The sequence below is a fragment of the Rattus norvegicus genome, chromosome 3, assembly GCF_021556685.1.
Source record: "Rattus norvegicus strain SHRSP/BbbUtx chromosome 3, alternate assembly SHRSP_T2T, whole genome shotgun sequence".
Classification (NCBI taxonomy): domain Eukaryota; kingdom Metazoa; phylum Chordata; class Mammalia; order Rodentia; family Muridae; genus Rattus; species Rattus norvegicus.
Window position 1 is genome coordinate 118,486,062 of NC_141536.1, and position 14,758 is coordinate 118,500,819.

At 49.1% G+C, this 14,758-nt stretch overlaps 1 protein-coding gene across 27 annotated transcripts in view; it reads left to right on the forward strand.

Annotated features, from left to right (window-relative positions):
- Window positions 1-11,946, forward strand: part of Smox (spermine oxidase) — a 35,533-nt gene extending 23,587 nt beyond the window's left edge. For 4 of the 27 annotated variants that reach the window (NM_001431597.1, NM_001431593.1, NM_001431594.1 and 1 more), the window contains 5 exon segments: window positions 1,376-1,602; window positions 5,234-5,407; window positions 5,554-6,313; window positions 7,229-7,389; window positions 9,955-10,405. In NM_001431597.1, coding sequence (NP_001418526.1) covers window positions 1,376-1,602; window positions 5,234-5,407; window positions 5,554-6,313; window positions 7,229-7,389; window positions 9,955-10,092 — 1,460 coding nt within the window. In that variant the 3' untranslated portion in view covers window positions 10,093-10,405. 27 annotated transcript variants of the gene reach the window in all.
- Window positions 11,947-14,758: the final 2,812 nt, after the last annotated feature.

A 14,758-nucleotide genomic window follows, 5' to 3' on the forward strand; every position in this document is an offset into this window, starting at 1 on the left:
GGCTAGTTTTATGTCAGCTTGACACAAGCTGGAGCCATTTTGGAGGAGGGAACATCAATTTTGAAACCACCCCCCACCCTCCACTAAATTGGCCTGCGGTACATCTTGATTGATGACTGATGTGGAAGGGCTCAGCTCTCTGTAGGTGATACCACTGTGTGCAGGTGGTCCTGGGTGCTATAAGAAAGCAGGCTGGGCAAGCATGGAGCAAGCCAGTAAGCAACGCCCCTCTGTTGCCTCTGCATCAACTCCTGCCTCCAGGTTCCTGACCTGTTTGGGTTGCTGTCCTGACTTCCCTCAGTGATGGACTGTGAGGTGGAAGTGTAAGCTGAAGCAAACCCTTTCCTTCCTGAGTTGTTTATGGTCGTGGTGTTTTATATCAACAATAGAAAAAGACTAATAACTAAGTCAGGCCCCTCGAGCTCTAGGCTCGGAGGCTGCAAATACAACTCCTACCACATTCTGCTAGTCAGAGCAAGTTGTGAGTTTATCCCAAATTCAGGGGGTAGACCCTGCCTCTCAGTGGAAGGCAGGACAGTTACTTTTGTCCAGAGGAGTATACATGAGGTAGGAGACATTATTGTGAATTTGACAGAAAGTTTACCATCTTGAGCCTGACCACTACACACTTGTTTCTCTGCTCTCTGCACTATTTTAACCTCTCTGGAAGCTGGGCAGGGAAAGCTGCCTCACAGCTTTATGGCATCTGAAGAAGAAACTGAGGCTCAGGTCAGAGGCAGTTACCTCAGATCTGCTGCTATTGCTGTTGTGGCTGGGGATGAGGAGGTGGGGTGGATTCCTAGGCCCCTTACCTCTTGAATCCAGGAGTACTCTTAGCCCTCCTTGACAGAATCTCAGGGCCAGCCCCACGGTGTGGAAGGATCTCCCTGGAGATTGGGATTGTATTCCTCCATCCTAGGAAAATGGAGTTGTCCTGTCTTCTGTCCTAGAAGTGTTGGGAGGGGGCATCTTGTGTTGGGAGGAAGGCTTGGACTCTGGAGCCATGGGCTGTTGAGATGCTAGAATAATGGTAGGGAATATCCTCTTGAGCAGGAGGGAGTCGGAGGTCTGGCATATAGTACTGTCTTAGAAGAAGGTTAAGACTAGAAAAGGGGAGGCTTCTAACTGATGTCTCGAGGTGATGCTGGGGCACACTCAGGAGTCACTCTGGCCACTGCTTCTCCCTGATGGACAGCACTTCATCTGCTGTCAGGTGTCCTCTGTGGGCTTTGGCTCTTCCTCAGAGAGCGCTGCCAAACCCCTTCCTGCCCTGTTGTGTGTATGTGGGTGGGGCCCTCTTAGAGAAGGAAGGGAGGCAGTCCTGTGCTTCTCTAAAGAAACCTCTGCCCTTCTAAGGGTCTGTTGTCACCACCAGGACACGCCACCTTTGAGCTGGGAGCCACCTGGATCCATGGATCCCACGGGAACCCTATCTATCAACTAGCAGAAGCCAATGGCCTTTTGGAAGAGACAACAGATGGGGAGCGCAGCGTGGGCCGCATCAGCCTCTACTCCAAGAATGGCGTGGCCTGCTACCTTACCAACCGTGGCCGCCGCATCCCCAAGGACGTGGTTGAGGAATTCAGTGATTTATACAACGAGGTAAGGGGAACATCAGGACAGTGTAGGGAGACCATGAATTGCCGAGCTAGGCAAGACACTGGTAGATTTTCTCAGAAAGGCCTTTAATGTCATTTGCTAGACTCTACTAAGTGTTTGGGCTGTGGTAATTGTTGTCACTATTTTTTTAAATAGATATTCAATATTTTTAGAAAGCATTCTAATTATTCCTAGTTTATAGCAATAGAACTGATTTTTGTGCATTGATCTCAATTCTCTGGTGATTATTTTAGTAATTCATTTATTTATTTAGTTATTATTAGGATGCTAATAATAATTTTGTTATTAGGAGTAACTAGCACCGTTCAGGAGACCCTTTTGTACTGATGGAGCTGTTTCAGAGCTGCACCGTTCCGTATGGTAGCTTCTAGTCATTTGTGGTTTTTCTTTTCTTTTTTTCTTTTTCTGGAGCTGGGGACAGAACCCAGGGCCTTGCGCTTGCTAAGCAAGCGCTCTACCACTGAGCTAAATCCCCAACCCCTCATTTGTGGTTTTTGAGTAGCCGAATGTAGGTAGTGAAACCATGCAGGAACTAATATAAAACTCCGAATCTCAACAGGTATCTAGTGGTTACGATAGTGAGAGTCCAGCCTCAGAGTCCTTTCTACTCCTAGTATATTGGTGAGCATTGCAGTCTATTTTAGATAGAAGTAGCAATTCTGTACATCACTGAAACATCCAAGCCTTAAAAAATGACCAGTGTCCTTAGTATCTCTCAGTAGCACTGTAAGCTGCACTGTGAAAGCAGGTAAAGAATAAGAGGTGGTGTTGTTGTAACAACCCCACTCCAGGTCAGTAAATGGACCGCTAAGCACTCATTGCACACTTGCCTTTGTACACTTGTGGCACTCCCTGGTGCTTGGAGGATGTGCACACCTGTTTTGTGTATGTACCGACAAGATATGTGAGGCAGTTCAGATAGTAACCTGCGTTCTTCAAAGTAGACCTTACTGGCCTACAGGCTGACTCCTGGCTATTGTAAGTGCTTTAAGCACGAATACTTACGTTTTTATTTTTTATTATTTTTTAGATAGGTCTCATATAGCTCATCCTGGCCTTAAACTTGCTATGTAGCCAAAGCTGGCCTTGAAGTCCTGATTCTTTTTATTTTTTTCACCTTCCAAGTTCTGGGATTATAAATGTGTGCCACCATGCCTGGCTGTCTGGATACTTCCTGCCAATAACCCTCAGTGGCTGTGACTTCTTCTCCTTCCTGTTGGTTAGTTTCACTTCTGAAAACCAAGACGGGGGCTGTGGAGGATAGAATGGGCAAAGTAGTTATCAAATTGCAGTGCTGCTTAGTGTCTGAAGGAAGAAATGTAGATCAGGATTTACTTGTGGCTTTTAGTCGATACCCCGGGACCATTCTAAGTTGCCAGGTGAACCCATGCCTAAAGTTAGCTTTATAGTAAATGTTTCCAACAAAGATGGCTCTGAAGGGCCATTCATATGGGTACATTTTAGTGTATGTGTGTGGGCCCATAGGTCAGAGGTCACCATTGTTCCTCCTTACATTTTGAGACAAAGTCTCTTAGTGAATTTGAAGCTCACTGTTTCAGCTAGAACAGCTGGCTGGTGAACCCTCTAGATCTACCCGAGTCGAGCCGCCCAGGGCTAGGTTTGCAGGTACATGCTAGAGGTCTGAACTCAGGTCCTCATGATTGAACAGGAAGTACTTGTTTCCCCTGCCCTGCTTTGTTTGTTTGTTTTCCCTCAGTGCTGATTGAGCCCAGGGTCTTGTTTGCGCTAGGCAAGTGTTATCAGGCTGAGCTGTGTTCCCAGAATTAGATAGAGACTATCAAACACTTAAGCTATAGCCTCTTGGATCCCCAGTTTTCTCATCTGTAAAATGTACATGGCTGTGTCTACATCCCAGTGTTCAAGGATTGTAATCCCAGTGAAAAGTATTTAAGAATTGGTGTAGTGGTCGTAGACCTGTGCCCCACACTCTGCTTTCATGTTCGGGAGGAGACCATAACCACATGATAGTCCTAGTTGGTGGTGGCTACATTTGTTACTCCTTGAAGGAACCTATGGTCTTCAATGACATGAGCTGAATACTGGTTACTATGTTGCTTATCTTTTAGGGGAAAACCAGGGAGGAGAAGGAGAGTCCCCAGCTTGAGTTTTTGGCAGTGATCCTATAGGAGGAATTTGCTGAGGCTCCAGCTACTGCTGACCACCCAGCATCTTGTGACTGTAGGCAGGACAAGTTCCTAATATTTTTCTCTATAATTTATGCCGCAGAGGCATCTTTACTTCATGTGCTAGTTGCATGTAGAGGCTTCTGTCCTGTGGAACAGTGGGAATGGAGTGTGGTATTGTAGCTGCTCTTCACTCTGGCCCCACAACATTTCTTAGGGCTGCAGTGCAGAGAAGACATCTTCTTTCCAATGGATGCATGCTGACCGACCGAATAGAGACTCTTTTTAAGGAGGGAGATAACCACTAATCAGCCTGGCCACAAGCAATCATCCATAGATGATCAGCTGAGAAGCTCTCTGCTATATATATAGTCCTAGAAATGACAGCAGTGGGTGGGGCTCCATTCTCACAGGGCTTCAGGGCCTTGGCATGATAGCTAGCCTTCCTGCCCTGGCACCTGACTACCTTCCCAAGGCCATTCATTTTGTAGGGCATTCTGCTTGCTTCTTCCCCAAACCAACACCTTTCAAGTTTCTCGACTGCTTCGCCCTCCATCTTTGTGTAGTGTCTTCTGCGTGTAACTCTTTCTTCTCTCTGTCTTTGCCAGTGTTGCTGTATCCTGATGAGTCAGAATGAGTCCTTGGTTGACTTCATATCTGGTTTCTTTCCTGTCACAGTGTATCTTGTAGAAATCTTCTCAGAAACTTCTTAGAGTTTGGGCAAGGCTCGGGACTTTCTCTTGCTTAATACGTCATGGGTGTGAAGCCCACAAATGCATGTTGAGTGAATGTTAGTGAGTCCTAGTGAGTGTCTGGTGAGTCCTAGTGAGTGTCTAGGAGTAGACTTGTTCAGTGTTTGGGGGTAGGGTGGAAGGATTATGGGATGGGCTGGCAGAAGAGGCAGACCCTGTTTCAAGGGACTGATGGTCACCGTGGATAAGGAGTGGATTGGTTTTTGGGCTAAAGAATGCTTGCCAAGTGGTTTCTGTTTCTTGGCCTGCTGGGGCCTCCCGGAGATGCTTTCTGCCCCCTGTGTTGCTCTCTTCTCTCTTCCTTCCATGTACTGCAGACCAAATGAAGGGGCTCTTTGTGGATCTGGGTACTGCAAAGAGGATGTCTATAGGGGATGAGCATTCTGCATCTTGTTCTTGGAAAAGGTGATGCGTACAGATCAGATTCTCCAGGGAATGGGAGGAGGGCTCGCACACATGTGCAGAGCCCACCAAGAGGATTCTATAGCTCTCAGACATTTGCAGTGTGTTCAGGAAGGGCCCCCAAAGAAAGCTTTAGGCCCATCACATCTCTCTTAAAGGCTTGGAGGTGAGGAGCTGGCTGACTAGGGCAGGTACCTGCTTAACTTCATGCAGAAGCCACCGCTGCACCAGGGACACCAGGGAATGGGTGGCCTTCCAGTTGTGCCCTCTGTAGAGGGTGATAAGAAGGCTCAGTCTTTTGGGTCTCTTTGTCAGGTCTATAACTTGACCCAGGAGTTCTTCCGGAATGGTAAACCAGTCAATGCTGAGAGTCAGAACAGTGTCGGGGTGTTCACCCGGGAGAAGGTGCGGAATCGCATCAGGGATGACCCTGACGACACAGAGGCCACCAAGCGCCTGAAGCTCGCCATGATCCAGCAGTACCTGAAGGTATCTTTGCTGTGGAGTATAGATGCCAGAGTGAAAAAGACGAATTCTGGGGGAATCTGGGTCCAAAGTACCATGCCGCTCAGAGCTCTTGTTGCTTGCATGGCCTGGCCCTGCCTCACCCGGCTTCTCTCTGGGTCTTCCCACAGGTGGAGAGCTGTGAAAGCAGCTCTCACAGCATAGATGAAGTGTCCCTGAGCGCCTTTGGAGAATGGACGGAGATCCCTGGCGCCCATCACATCATCCCCTCCGGCTTCATGCGAGTTGTGGAGCTGCTGGCTAAGGGCATTCCCCCACATGTCATCCAGCTGGGGAAACCCGTCCGTTGCATCCACTGGGACCAGGCCTCGGCTCGCCCCCGGGGTCCTGAGATCGAGCCCCGTGGTGAGGGTGACCACAATCACGACGCTGGGGAGGGTGGCCAGAGTGGAGAGAATCCCCAGCAGGGGAGGTGGGACGAGGATGAGCAGTGGCCTGTAGTCGTGGAGTGCGAGGATTGTGAGGTGATCCCAGCAGACCACGTGATTGTGACCGTTTCGCTGGGCGTGCTCAAGAGGCAGTACACCAGTTTCTTTAGGCCATGTCTGCCCACAGAGAAGGTGGCCGCCATCCACCGCCTGGGCATTGGTACCACTGACAAGATCTTCCTTGAATTCGAGGAGCCCTTTTGGGGCCCTGAGTGCAACAGCCTGCAGTTTGTGTGGGAGGATGAGGCAGAGAGCTGTACCCTCACCTACCCGCCTGAGCTCTGGTACCGCAAGATCTGTGGCTTCGATGTCCTTTACCCACCAGAGCGCTATGGCCATGTGCTGAGTGGCTGGATCTGTGGGGAGGAGGCTCTCGTCATGGAGAGGTGCGATGACGAGGCTGTAGCGGAGATCTGCACGGAGATGCTTCGACAGTTCACAGGTGGGCTCCATGTCCGTGCTGCTCACTGAGGCTTGGGGCTGTGTCCATGTGGTTCACTGAGGCTTGGTTACTTTCTCAACTCCCAGGTCTGTAGCAGTTTTACCCTTTCCAGATTGTGGCACTGAGGTGGCTGTGCCTACTGGGAGAGCAACTGCAGAGAACCATCTTTAGCCTCTGTCTCCTCAGTTGCTGGCACTCTCATTTTGTAGTTCAAATGACTCAAAAGAACTGCTCTTTCCACTAAGGGCCTCATGGTAAAAAGGGCTCCAATGTCACCATCACCACAGCTGCTCATTTCCTGTTACCTAGCATCTTATTCAGAGGTAGAATTGTTTTACTCTGTTTTTTGTTTGTTTGTTTTGTTTTGTTTTTGTTTTTAAGATAGGGTTTCATTGTGTAGCCCAGGCTGGCCTGGAACTCACTGGGTTGTAGCTACTTGCTTTGAACTCAAGATCCTCCTGTCCTATTCAGCCTTCTGAATGGTAGAACGACAAGCATATGCTATCATACCCAGCATCTTTGACTCTTTTAATTGGTTATTTTCTGCGCACAATTGCAGGAGAACTTCCCAGGAGCCCATGAAAATAAAAAGGGAAGCATGATTATCTGAAATTGTTTTGAATACTGCCTGGACTGAACCCCAGGCCCCCATGAGGGCTAACCATGAGCTCTACCACTGAGGCACCCCCCCCCACTAATACTTTAAAGTAGGAAATTCAAAGGCCTTGAGATACATAATGTTTGTTTTCTGGGGATCACTAGGAAGTGATGAATAGGAAATACAGCTTGAGCCCAGCCCCCTCATTCCTTCCAATCTTTTATGCTTGCCTCTTGGCTGCTTGATTGTCTGGGGTGCCTTCCCTATATAGCTATTTCTTATGTTCCCTTTTCTTGGTTCTTTTGACTCCCCAACAGGGAACCCCAATATACCAAAACCTAGGCGAATCCTGCGCTCAGCCTGGGGCAGCAACCCATACTTCCGGGGTTCCTATTCATACACACAGGTGGGCTCAAGTGGGGCAGATGTGGAGAAGCTGGCCAAGCCCCTGCCCTACACAGAGAGCTCCAAGACAGCGGTGAGTGGGCTGTGAATGCTGTGGAGAGGCCTTGGAGGGGGTGTTCTGCATGTGTCTGGTCCAGGGAGGAGGACTGGAGTAGTGTCCACTAAGGGTGTCATGGTGAGGAACAGTGGGGGTGGCTCCCATGGTGAAAGAAAAAACAAGGCAACAAACACTTAACATCTGGAAGAAAAAAGTAGAATCACATAGAAAATTAATATTTTCTTGAATCTCTGAAACCTGAATCATTGCTTGCTGTGCTAGACAGAAACCTTCAGCCGCAGCTAGATTGAATTCATTAAACAATTAAATTTAATAAATTAAAGTTTTGGTTCCTTGATTGCACTACTTACACTTCAAGTTCAAAGCCACACGTGCCTAACGTTCCCACAGTAGAGTCTGATGGGACAGCAGAGGGTTATGTCCTTGATATGTTTTAGAGATTAAATTTGAGGGACTAGGGTTGTATCTTAACTGGTAAAGCACTTGTCTGATATGTCAGAAGCCCTGGGTTCGAAGCCCAGCACCTCAGAAACCCTCCAATTCTAGCACTGGAGATGTGGAAGGGAGAGGAGCAGCCGTTCAGAGTTATCCTTGGCCACATAGTGAAAGGTGAGCCTGAGATACATGGACACTGTCTTAAGGCAGAGAAAAACTTGAGAATACTGCCCTGCCTCAGAGCAGGTCAACTGTACTCGAAGAAGAAAATAAATCTGAGGCCAGCAAGATGGTTTGGTGGGTAAGGGACTCACGGCCAACCCTGATGACTGACCTGGCTTCAGCCCCTAGGATTCATGCAAAAGATAGAATTATTGATTCTTGCTTGCTGTCCTGATTTCTGTATGAGCATGATGGCATGAGAACACACACACACACACACACACACACACACACACACACACACACACACTGTTAAAGACGGACAGAAATATGCTCCCATAGTATAGTTTGTTCACTAACTGTGAACATACATTAAATGTTAAAATATAACATATTTAAAGTACTTCTTTGGAGTTATTGATGGAGATTTCTGTCAGTGAAGGTGTCTGTCTAGCTGTGCTTAGAGAGGGCAACTTCCTATGAAGGAGACCCCCTGGCTGTGACAGAAGCAAAGCAAAACAGAAATCAGCAGCAAAAATCTGGAGGATGGTGGTAGGGAAACACATATCTTAGCTCCAGGCTACCATGTTCAGGAGTTTACCTCATAGTCCAAGAACGAGGGCTGTAAGAACATGGCGCTTATGTCTTCGGTTAATAGCTACATGGACCAGAAAGGGGATTCCTTGGACAGAGACAGCAGTACACCTTGAAGCCTGTTGACTAGAATTCAGCCACAGGTTTACACACTGCTGACAGAGAGGCCGAGTCGTGTCATTTTTATTACTTTGAATAACTTTGGAACCAGTTTAGAACTAGAACCTGAGCTGGGAGCGGTGGGCGACTCACAGTTTTAATCCCAGCACTCGAGCGGTAGAGACAGGCGGGTCTTTCTGAGTTCCAGGCCAGGCAGGATGGATATATACTTTGAGACCCTGTCTCAAAACAAACAAACAAACAAACAAACAAACAAACAAACAAACACACAACAGGAACTGGGGCTTGATGAAGAAGGGCGGAGAGGCAGCCTGAGCTGGCCACACGGCCCATCCCTGAGACTCCCTAGTCCCTTATCAGTAGGTGCAGTTTACCTGGCAGCTGGCCAGGGTGCTCGTTCCTAGTCTAGACTTGGTGGAGTCAGCACTGCTCTCTTGGAGAAAGTCCACACACGAGTTTGATATGCAAGACCGAACCAGCCTTGGATTCACCAGGACACCTGCTTTCTTGAGATTGAGCGCTGACTAGACCAGAGTTTCCCTGTCTTCAGTGTGGTGACCTTCCCCTCTGGCGGAACTTCTTTTGCCTGTTGTCGACTCACCAGCATCCATCCTTTAAGTCCTGTTCTCTGGGAAGCTTTGTGGGATTTCCCAGACCTCGAACCTCTTTTCTGGGCTTTCAGCACCTCACCCGAACACCCACAATCACATACGACACTGTTTAGTAACTGGGTTTCGTGTCTGGCTTCCCCACCAGCATGGAAGCTCCACAAAGCAGCAGCCTGGTCACCTTTTATCATCCAAGTGCCCAGAACAATCCCTGGACCCTAGTAGGGGCTCCATAAAGGTTTGTTAAATTACCACCTAACTTTGTTTACATTCTTCCAGATTCTAAGTGCTTAACGTGCATAGCTTCATTTACTCTCTGCAGCTCAGCTAGCCTCAGAAACAGGTGGTATAAATCTCTCTGTCTGATCAGAGAATAGAGGCTGAGGAGGGTAGACTATTTATTAAGAGGTGAATGGATTCTTTGAGACTATCGAGCCAGGACTTCTAACAGCCTTGGGACAGAAGGAACTGAGGCGTGGGGTGTATGGGGAAGGGAAGGGGGCTAGGTGGGTGGGTGACCCTTCACCCTATGGAAACAGCAGTACCTGCATCCTGTTCACTCGTGTCTGCCTTGTAGGAGTAGGGGTTCCGGGGCTGACAGGGAGCCCGCTGCCTCGGCTGCTTCCCCACCCCACCCTCACTTCCCCTTCCTCCCGCTTAGCCCATGCAGGTGCTGTTCTCCGGTGAGGCCACACACCGCAAGTACTACTCCACCACCCACGGTGCTCTGCTCTCTGGCCAGCGTGAGGCCGCTCGGCTCATCGAGATGTACCGAGACCTCTTCCAGCAGGGGCCCTGAACGGTGTCCTCACTGCCAAACGTGTTCCTTAAAGAACCACTAACTCGTGACTGCTGGTCCCCGTCCCTTGCCCCCGTGCTCTTAACTTCCTCATTGTCTGTAGAATGGGATTCGCCTTCTGTAGTGGACACCGGGCTGACTTCCGACCTGGCTCTATAGCTTTTCTTTTTCTCCAGGCTGGGTAACGACCAGGTGGGATCCTGCTTCCTGCTTTCCTCCTCTCTCCATGTTCTTGCAAGTGCCTTCAATACTTCGCATTTTTGGGATAATAAAAGAAGTGACCCTTCCCAAGCTCCTTCGCTTCTCTCCTCCATTCAAAGCCTTTGTGTCGGTTTGTTTACTCTCATCTCTGACTAGGGGTTGGTGCAAGGCGTTACAGCTGTGCTCCTATAGAAGGGAAGGTGCTTAGGGTTGTTGGGGAGATGTCCCTTTCCCCGTTCTGCTTGTCTCTGTTCAGTGGGATCCCCTGGGATGTGTATCTCTCCCTACCCACTGCACACTTCCTTAGGGTGGGCAGGCTGTGTGGAGTGAAGGTGAATTCTACAGGACGCCCCATCTGTGGCTCCATACCAGGGTGCGATGAATTTATTGCTGGCCACAGGGCAGTGAGTCTTTAACAGTATGTGTGGGATGTCTTCCATCACAGAACCTAAACAGCATGCTGTGGGTCCTCCTTTGGTCACACCACCTCCCTTCTCTCTAGCCCAGTTCTTTTGTGGGAAGCCGCCCTTACTTTCTGTGAATTTGATAGGAGGTTCTGACTCACTTCCACTGGTCCTGGCTTTCTCCACCGACTGCAGTAGGACAGACAAAAAGCAGCCACAAGCTATAAAGTAGGAGGGAAGTTAATTACCAGGTGTCAGAGTTGTAAAGAACACCATGGGGATCAGATGGCTCAAAAAGTTTCTTTGGCGACTGCACATTGTGTGTATGGGGGGCATCAGGTATGTGGGGTAGGAGTGGGTGGGGGGAGGGAGAACATTCAGCAACACCACCAGTCATATGCTAGCATGGTATCAATCATAAATAAGGGGCACATTGTTTCCTTTTGTTAGTTGAACTCTTATGTGTGTGGTCATTCTGCCTGTATGTATGTATGTATGTATGTATGTATGTATGTATGTATGTGCACTATGTGCGTGCCTGGTACCCACAGACCAGAAGAGGGTGAGGGATCCCCAGAACTGGAGTTTCACATGTTTGTTAGCTGTCATGTGGGTGCTGGGAATTGAACCCGAGCCCTTTGGAAGATCAGCCAGTGCTTTTAACCTCCAAGCCATCTCTACAGTCTGCATAGTTTCCTGGCACAATGGATGCCAGCCCTGGTTGGAAAGGATGATTTCTCTCTTCCCCAGGTAAGTAAAGCTTTACAGTTAGTGTGCTTGTCTCACAGGTCGGCAGTGAAGTCTGCCCGATGCCGTAATCCAGGCCATCTATTGTGTTGTCCTTGAGAAGATGAGGCCGGTACACCAAACTAATCAGAAGCCATTGTTCCAGATGTGGGGAGCATAGGCACAGCTGTACCTGAAGTCTATGTGGCAGATCCTGTCAATGCTGGCCACTCACCCGCCACATTGAGGAACCACACTCCCGATTCCTACCCAAGAGAGAGAAGTTCAGATGCCCACTGAAATGATGAATTCATGATTGCTAGAAACTGGAAATAGCCTAGGTGTGCCCCAACAGGAGAAAGGATAAACTAATGCATACGTGCGAATATATAGAGTTCTTCACAGTAGTAAAATAAAATAAATGGCTGTTTGCAACATAGATTAGTCTCAACAATACGGAATGAAAGAATATAGACTCTGGATTGGATGCTTTGTTTTCATTAAAAGTTCAAGGAGCTGCAAAGCTACAGTGTCAACAGTGAGAGGGGAGATAGTTCCTGGAGCTGTTACCTTTATGTGTGGGTAAGGACGCCTTGGGTTGTGCACTGAATTTCTGTACTTTTACATGTGCCTCAGTTTAAACAAGCCACTTTTGAAGGTTACTTTCTTGCCCCTCCCAGCTCAGTGGACAACACCTTGAGAGCAGATGAAGGGAGGAAGGACTTATACCCTGTGCCAGTTACTTTTCTATCACTGCTAAAACACCACCATCAAAGCAACTTGTAGAAGGAACCATTTAACGGGCTCCCACGTACAGAGGGATACGAGTGGTTGACGGTGGTGTGGAAGCGGCTGGGGCAGACACTGAAGGCTCACGTCTTAAACTGCAAGCTGGAAGCAGAGTGAACTGGGAATGGGGTACAGCTTTGGAACTTCAAAACCTGGGTCGGGCTGGCTGGTCTGGTGGTTGGGAACACTGGCTTACCTTCTAGAGGACTCCAGTCCAATTGCCAGCACCTATATCGTGGCTCATGACCATCTCTAACAACTCCAGTTTTTGGGGTACAACCCCCTCCTCTAGCCTCTGCAGGCACTGCATACACATGATACATAAAACACCGATACACATAAAATAAACTGACGTTTGACCCCAGTGACAAATGTCCCTCAGCAAGGCCACACTGCCTAAGCTTCCACAAATAGCTCACCAAGTCTGGACTAAATGCTTGAGACTGTAGATGACATTTCTTATTCAGACTGTCACATAGTCCACTGGTGGCTTGGTGATGAGGACTAAACTCGAGCTCAGGTAATAGGTGGTTATTATATTTGGCCTTTGTATCAGTAGCTGTGTGAGAGAAGTCAAGGCTTCAGCAGAGGGGACTGAAGTTCTTAAAAGGGCTTAGGTGGGGCTGCCCTGGGCCACATAGCTTAGGGGACATGCTGTCTCATGAGGGGAGGGAACTGAAGATGCCGAGGGACCTTTGGAGATGCGGATGAAGACAGATGCAGGGGGTGAGGGGTGGGGGCTGGGGGCGTGTGTGGCTCTGGAGAGAGTGCTGAAGAGGTCAGGCCTCCAGATGTTGCCTCTCATCGAAGAGCTGTGCCCTGTGTGCATGGCTCATAGTCCCCAAAGCAGGTCCGAGGCAGATGGACAAGGAGGAGAAGAGTCCTCAGAAGGAGTCACTACCTCTAACAGGAAGGTGGGGTGCTTCCCACGTGCTGACCGACCGAGTTTCTGAAAGCAGATGTGGCACCCAACCCTGTCAACTCCCCCCGCACCCCTTCCCTCCCCATTGCTGCCACATCATTTCCATTGCATAGAGGTTCACTTGCAGAGAAAAGTTATTTCCTGCGGTCTGTTATATCCTGGAGTCTGTACGTTTAGTCACCTGGCATCTTGTGTCATAGGCACTGGGGGCTCCAGGTAAGGTTTTCAGCCATTGCTTTGTGAAAGCCCACAGTGATCTGGATCCCTCCCATAAGACTCGGCCTCTTAAAGGTTCCATCATGTCTCTGCAGTGCCACAGACCAGGTCTTTACATGTTGGTCTTTGGAGGACAGTCTAGGTCTAAATCATAGCGATAACTGCAGTTTGCTTGGGCCTTTGGGATGGGGAAAGGGAAGCTCCTAGGTGTAGTATAAGCAAGCCGCTGGCTGGTTTTTAAACAATTGCCTGTCTAATGGCAGAGCGGCAGGAGGCTGGGTTTTCTCTGGGCCAGCCTGTCTATTGAGCCAGTCTCTCATTTGTATAGGGCACCAGGCAGGAAGAGTCCTGCTAAGGGTAACCATGGCAACCTTATGCAGTATACTTCATACTAGGCAGAAGGGTTGGCCACTGCCCTTTTTCATCCCCCTACAGCAGAGGTAGTGGAGAGAGGGACATTTTCATGCCCTTTATTCTAGTGTTGCTAATAATAATGGACATCCCAAACCTACTCTCAGGGAATTCAAGTTAACTGTTAGGCGTTTTACTTTACAGATCCAGTGCATGTGTGATTTGGGCCTGTTGGACTTGGGGTTCACTCCACCTCACCCTGTACTTCTTTTTGTCTTATGTCTACCATCACCCCTACCCCAACAAGTGGGGTCACACAACCATCTGCACACCCAAGGCCGTGTCACCATGTCGCCTTCTCCTTTGAGTGACTTCACTGCCCTGTCTAGCTGACTGGGCAGGCTGCTGTCCTTTCTTACGAGTTTGGGTTGTTGCCCCTCGAGCGTGTCCTGTGACCTGTAAATGGCTCTTGCTCTGGGATCTCGGATTTGCATATCATTTCACTTGGTCTCTCTTACCATTCCTTGTTCTCCTAAAACCAGTCAGCATGGTTCTGTCATGAGCCAAGTCATACCAGCAGGCTCTTCTGGAGGAGAAGGGCTGTACCCACTGACCAGAGTAAAGCAGAGGAAACAAACCACACAGAACGCCATCTTCCCTCCCACCCCTTCACAGTCCAGCCCAGCTGCTGTCCTCTTCATCTGGATACCTGGCACCGAAATCCTGTGGCTTCAGGAGAGCACCCAGGTCGCTCTCCACTCCTCCTCATCTGAGGTGCCATAGGCGAGTCTCATCGACTCCTCTTACACATTCTCCATCTAGTTCTCTGAGAAACCCCACTGTACCCGCATCTCTGCCTTGAGTGGCCGAGCCAGCCTCCTAGAGGGCTCCTGTATAACCTCCTCTTTGAGCCTGTTTGCCCCAGGGCCAATCTAGCTGTGTCAGCCCCCATACTGGAGAACCAAGGTGTAGCTCTCAGTCATCCTGTGAGAAGTTCTAAGCTCCACCTGCTTCTTCCCTCTCCTTCCTTCAGACCTGGCTGCCCTTTTTGTCAGGC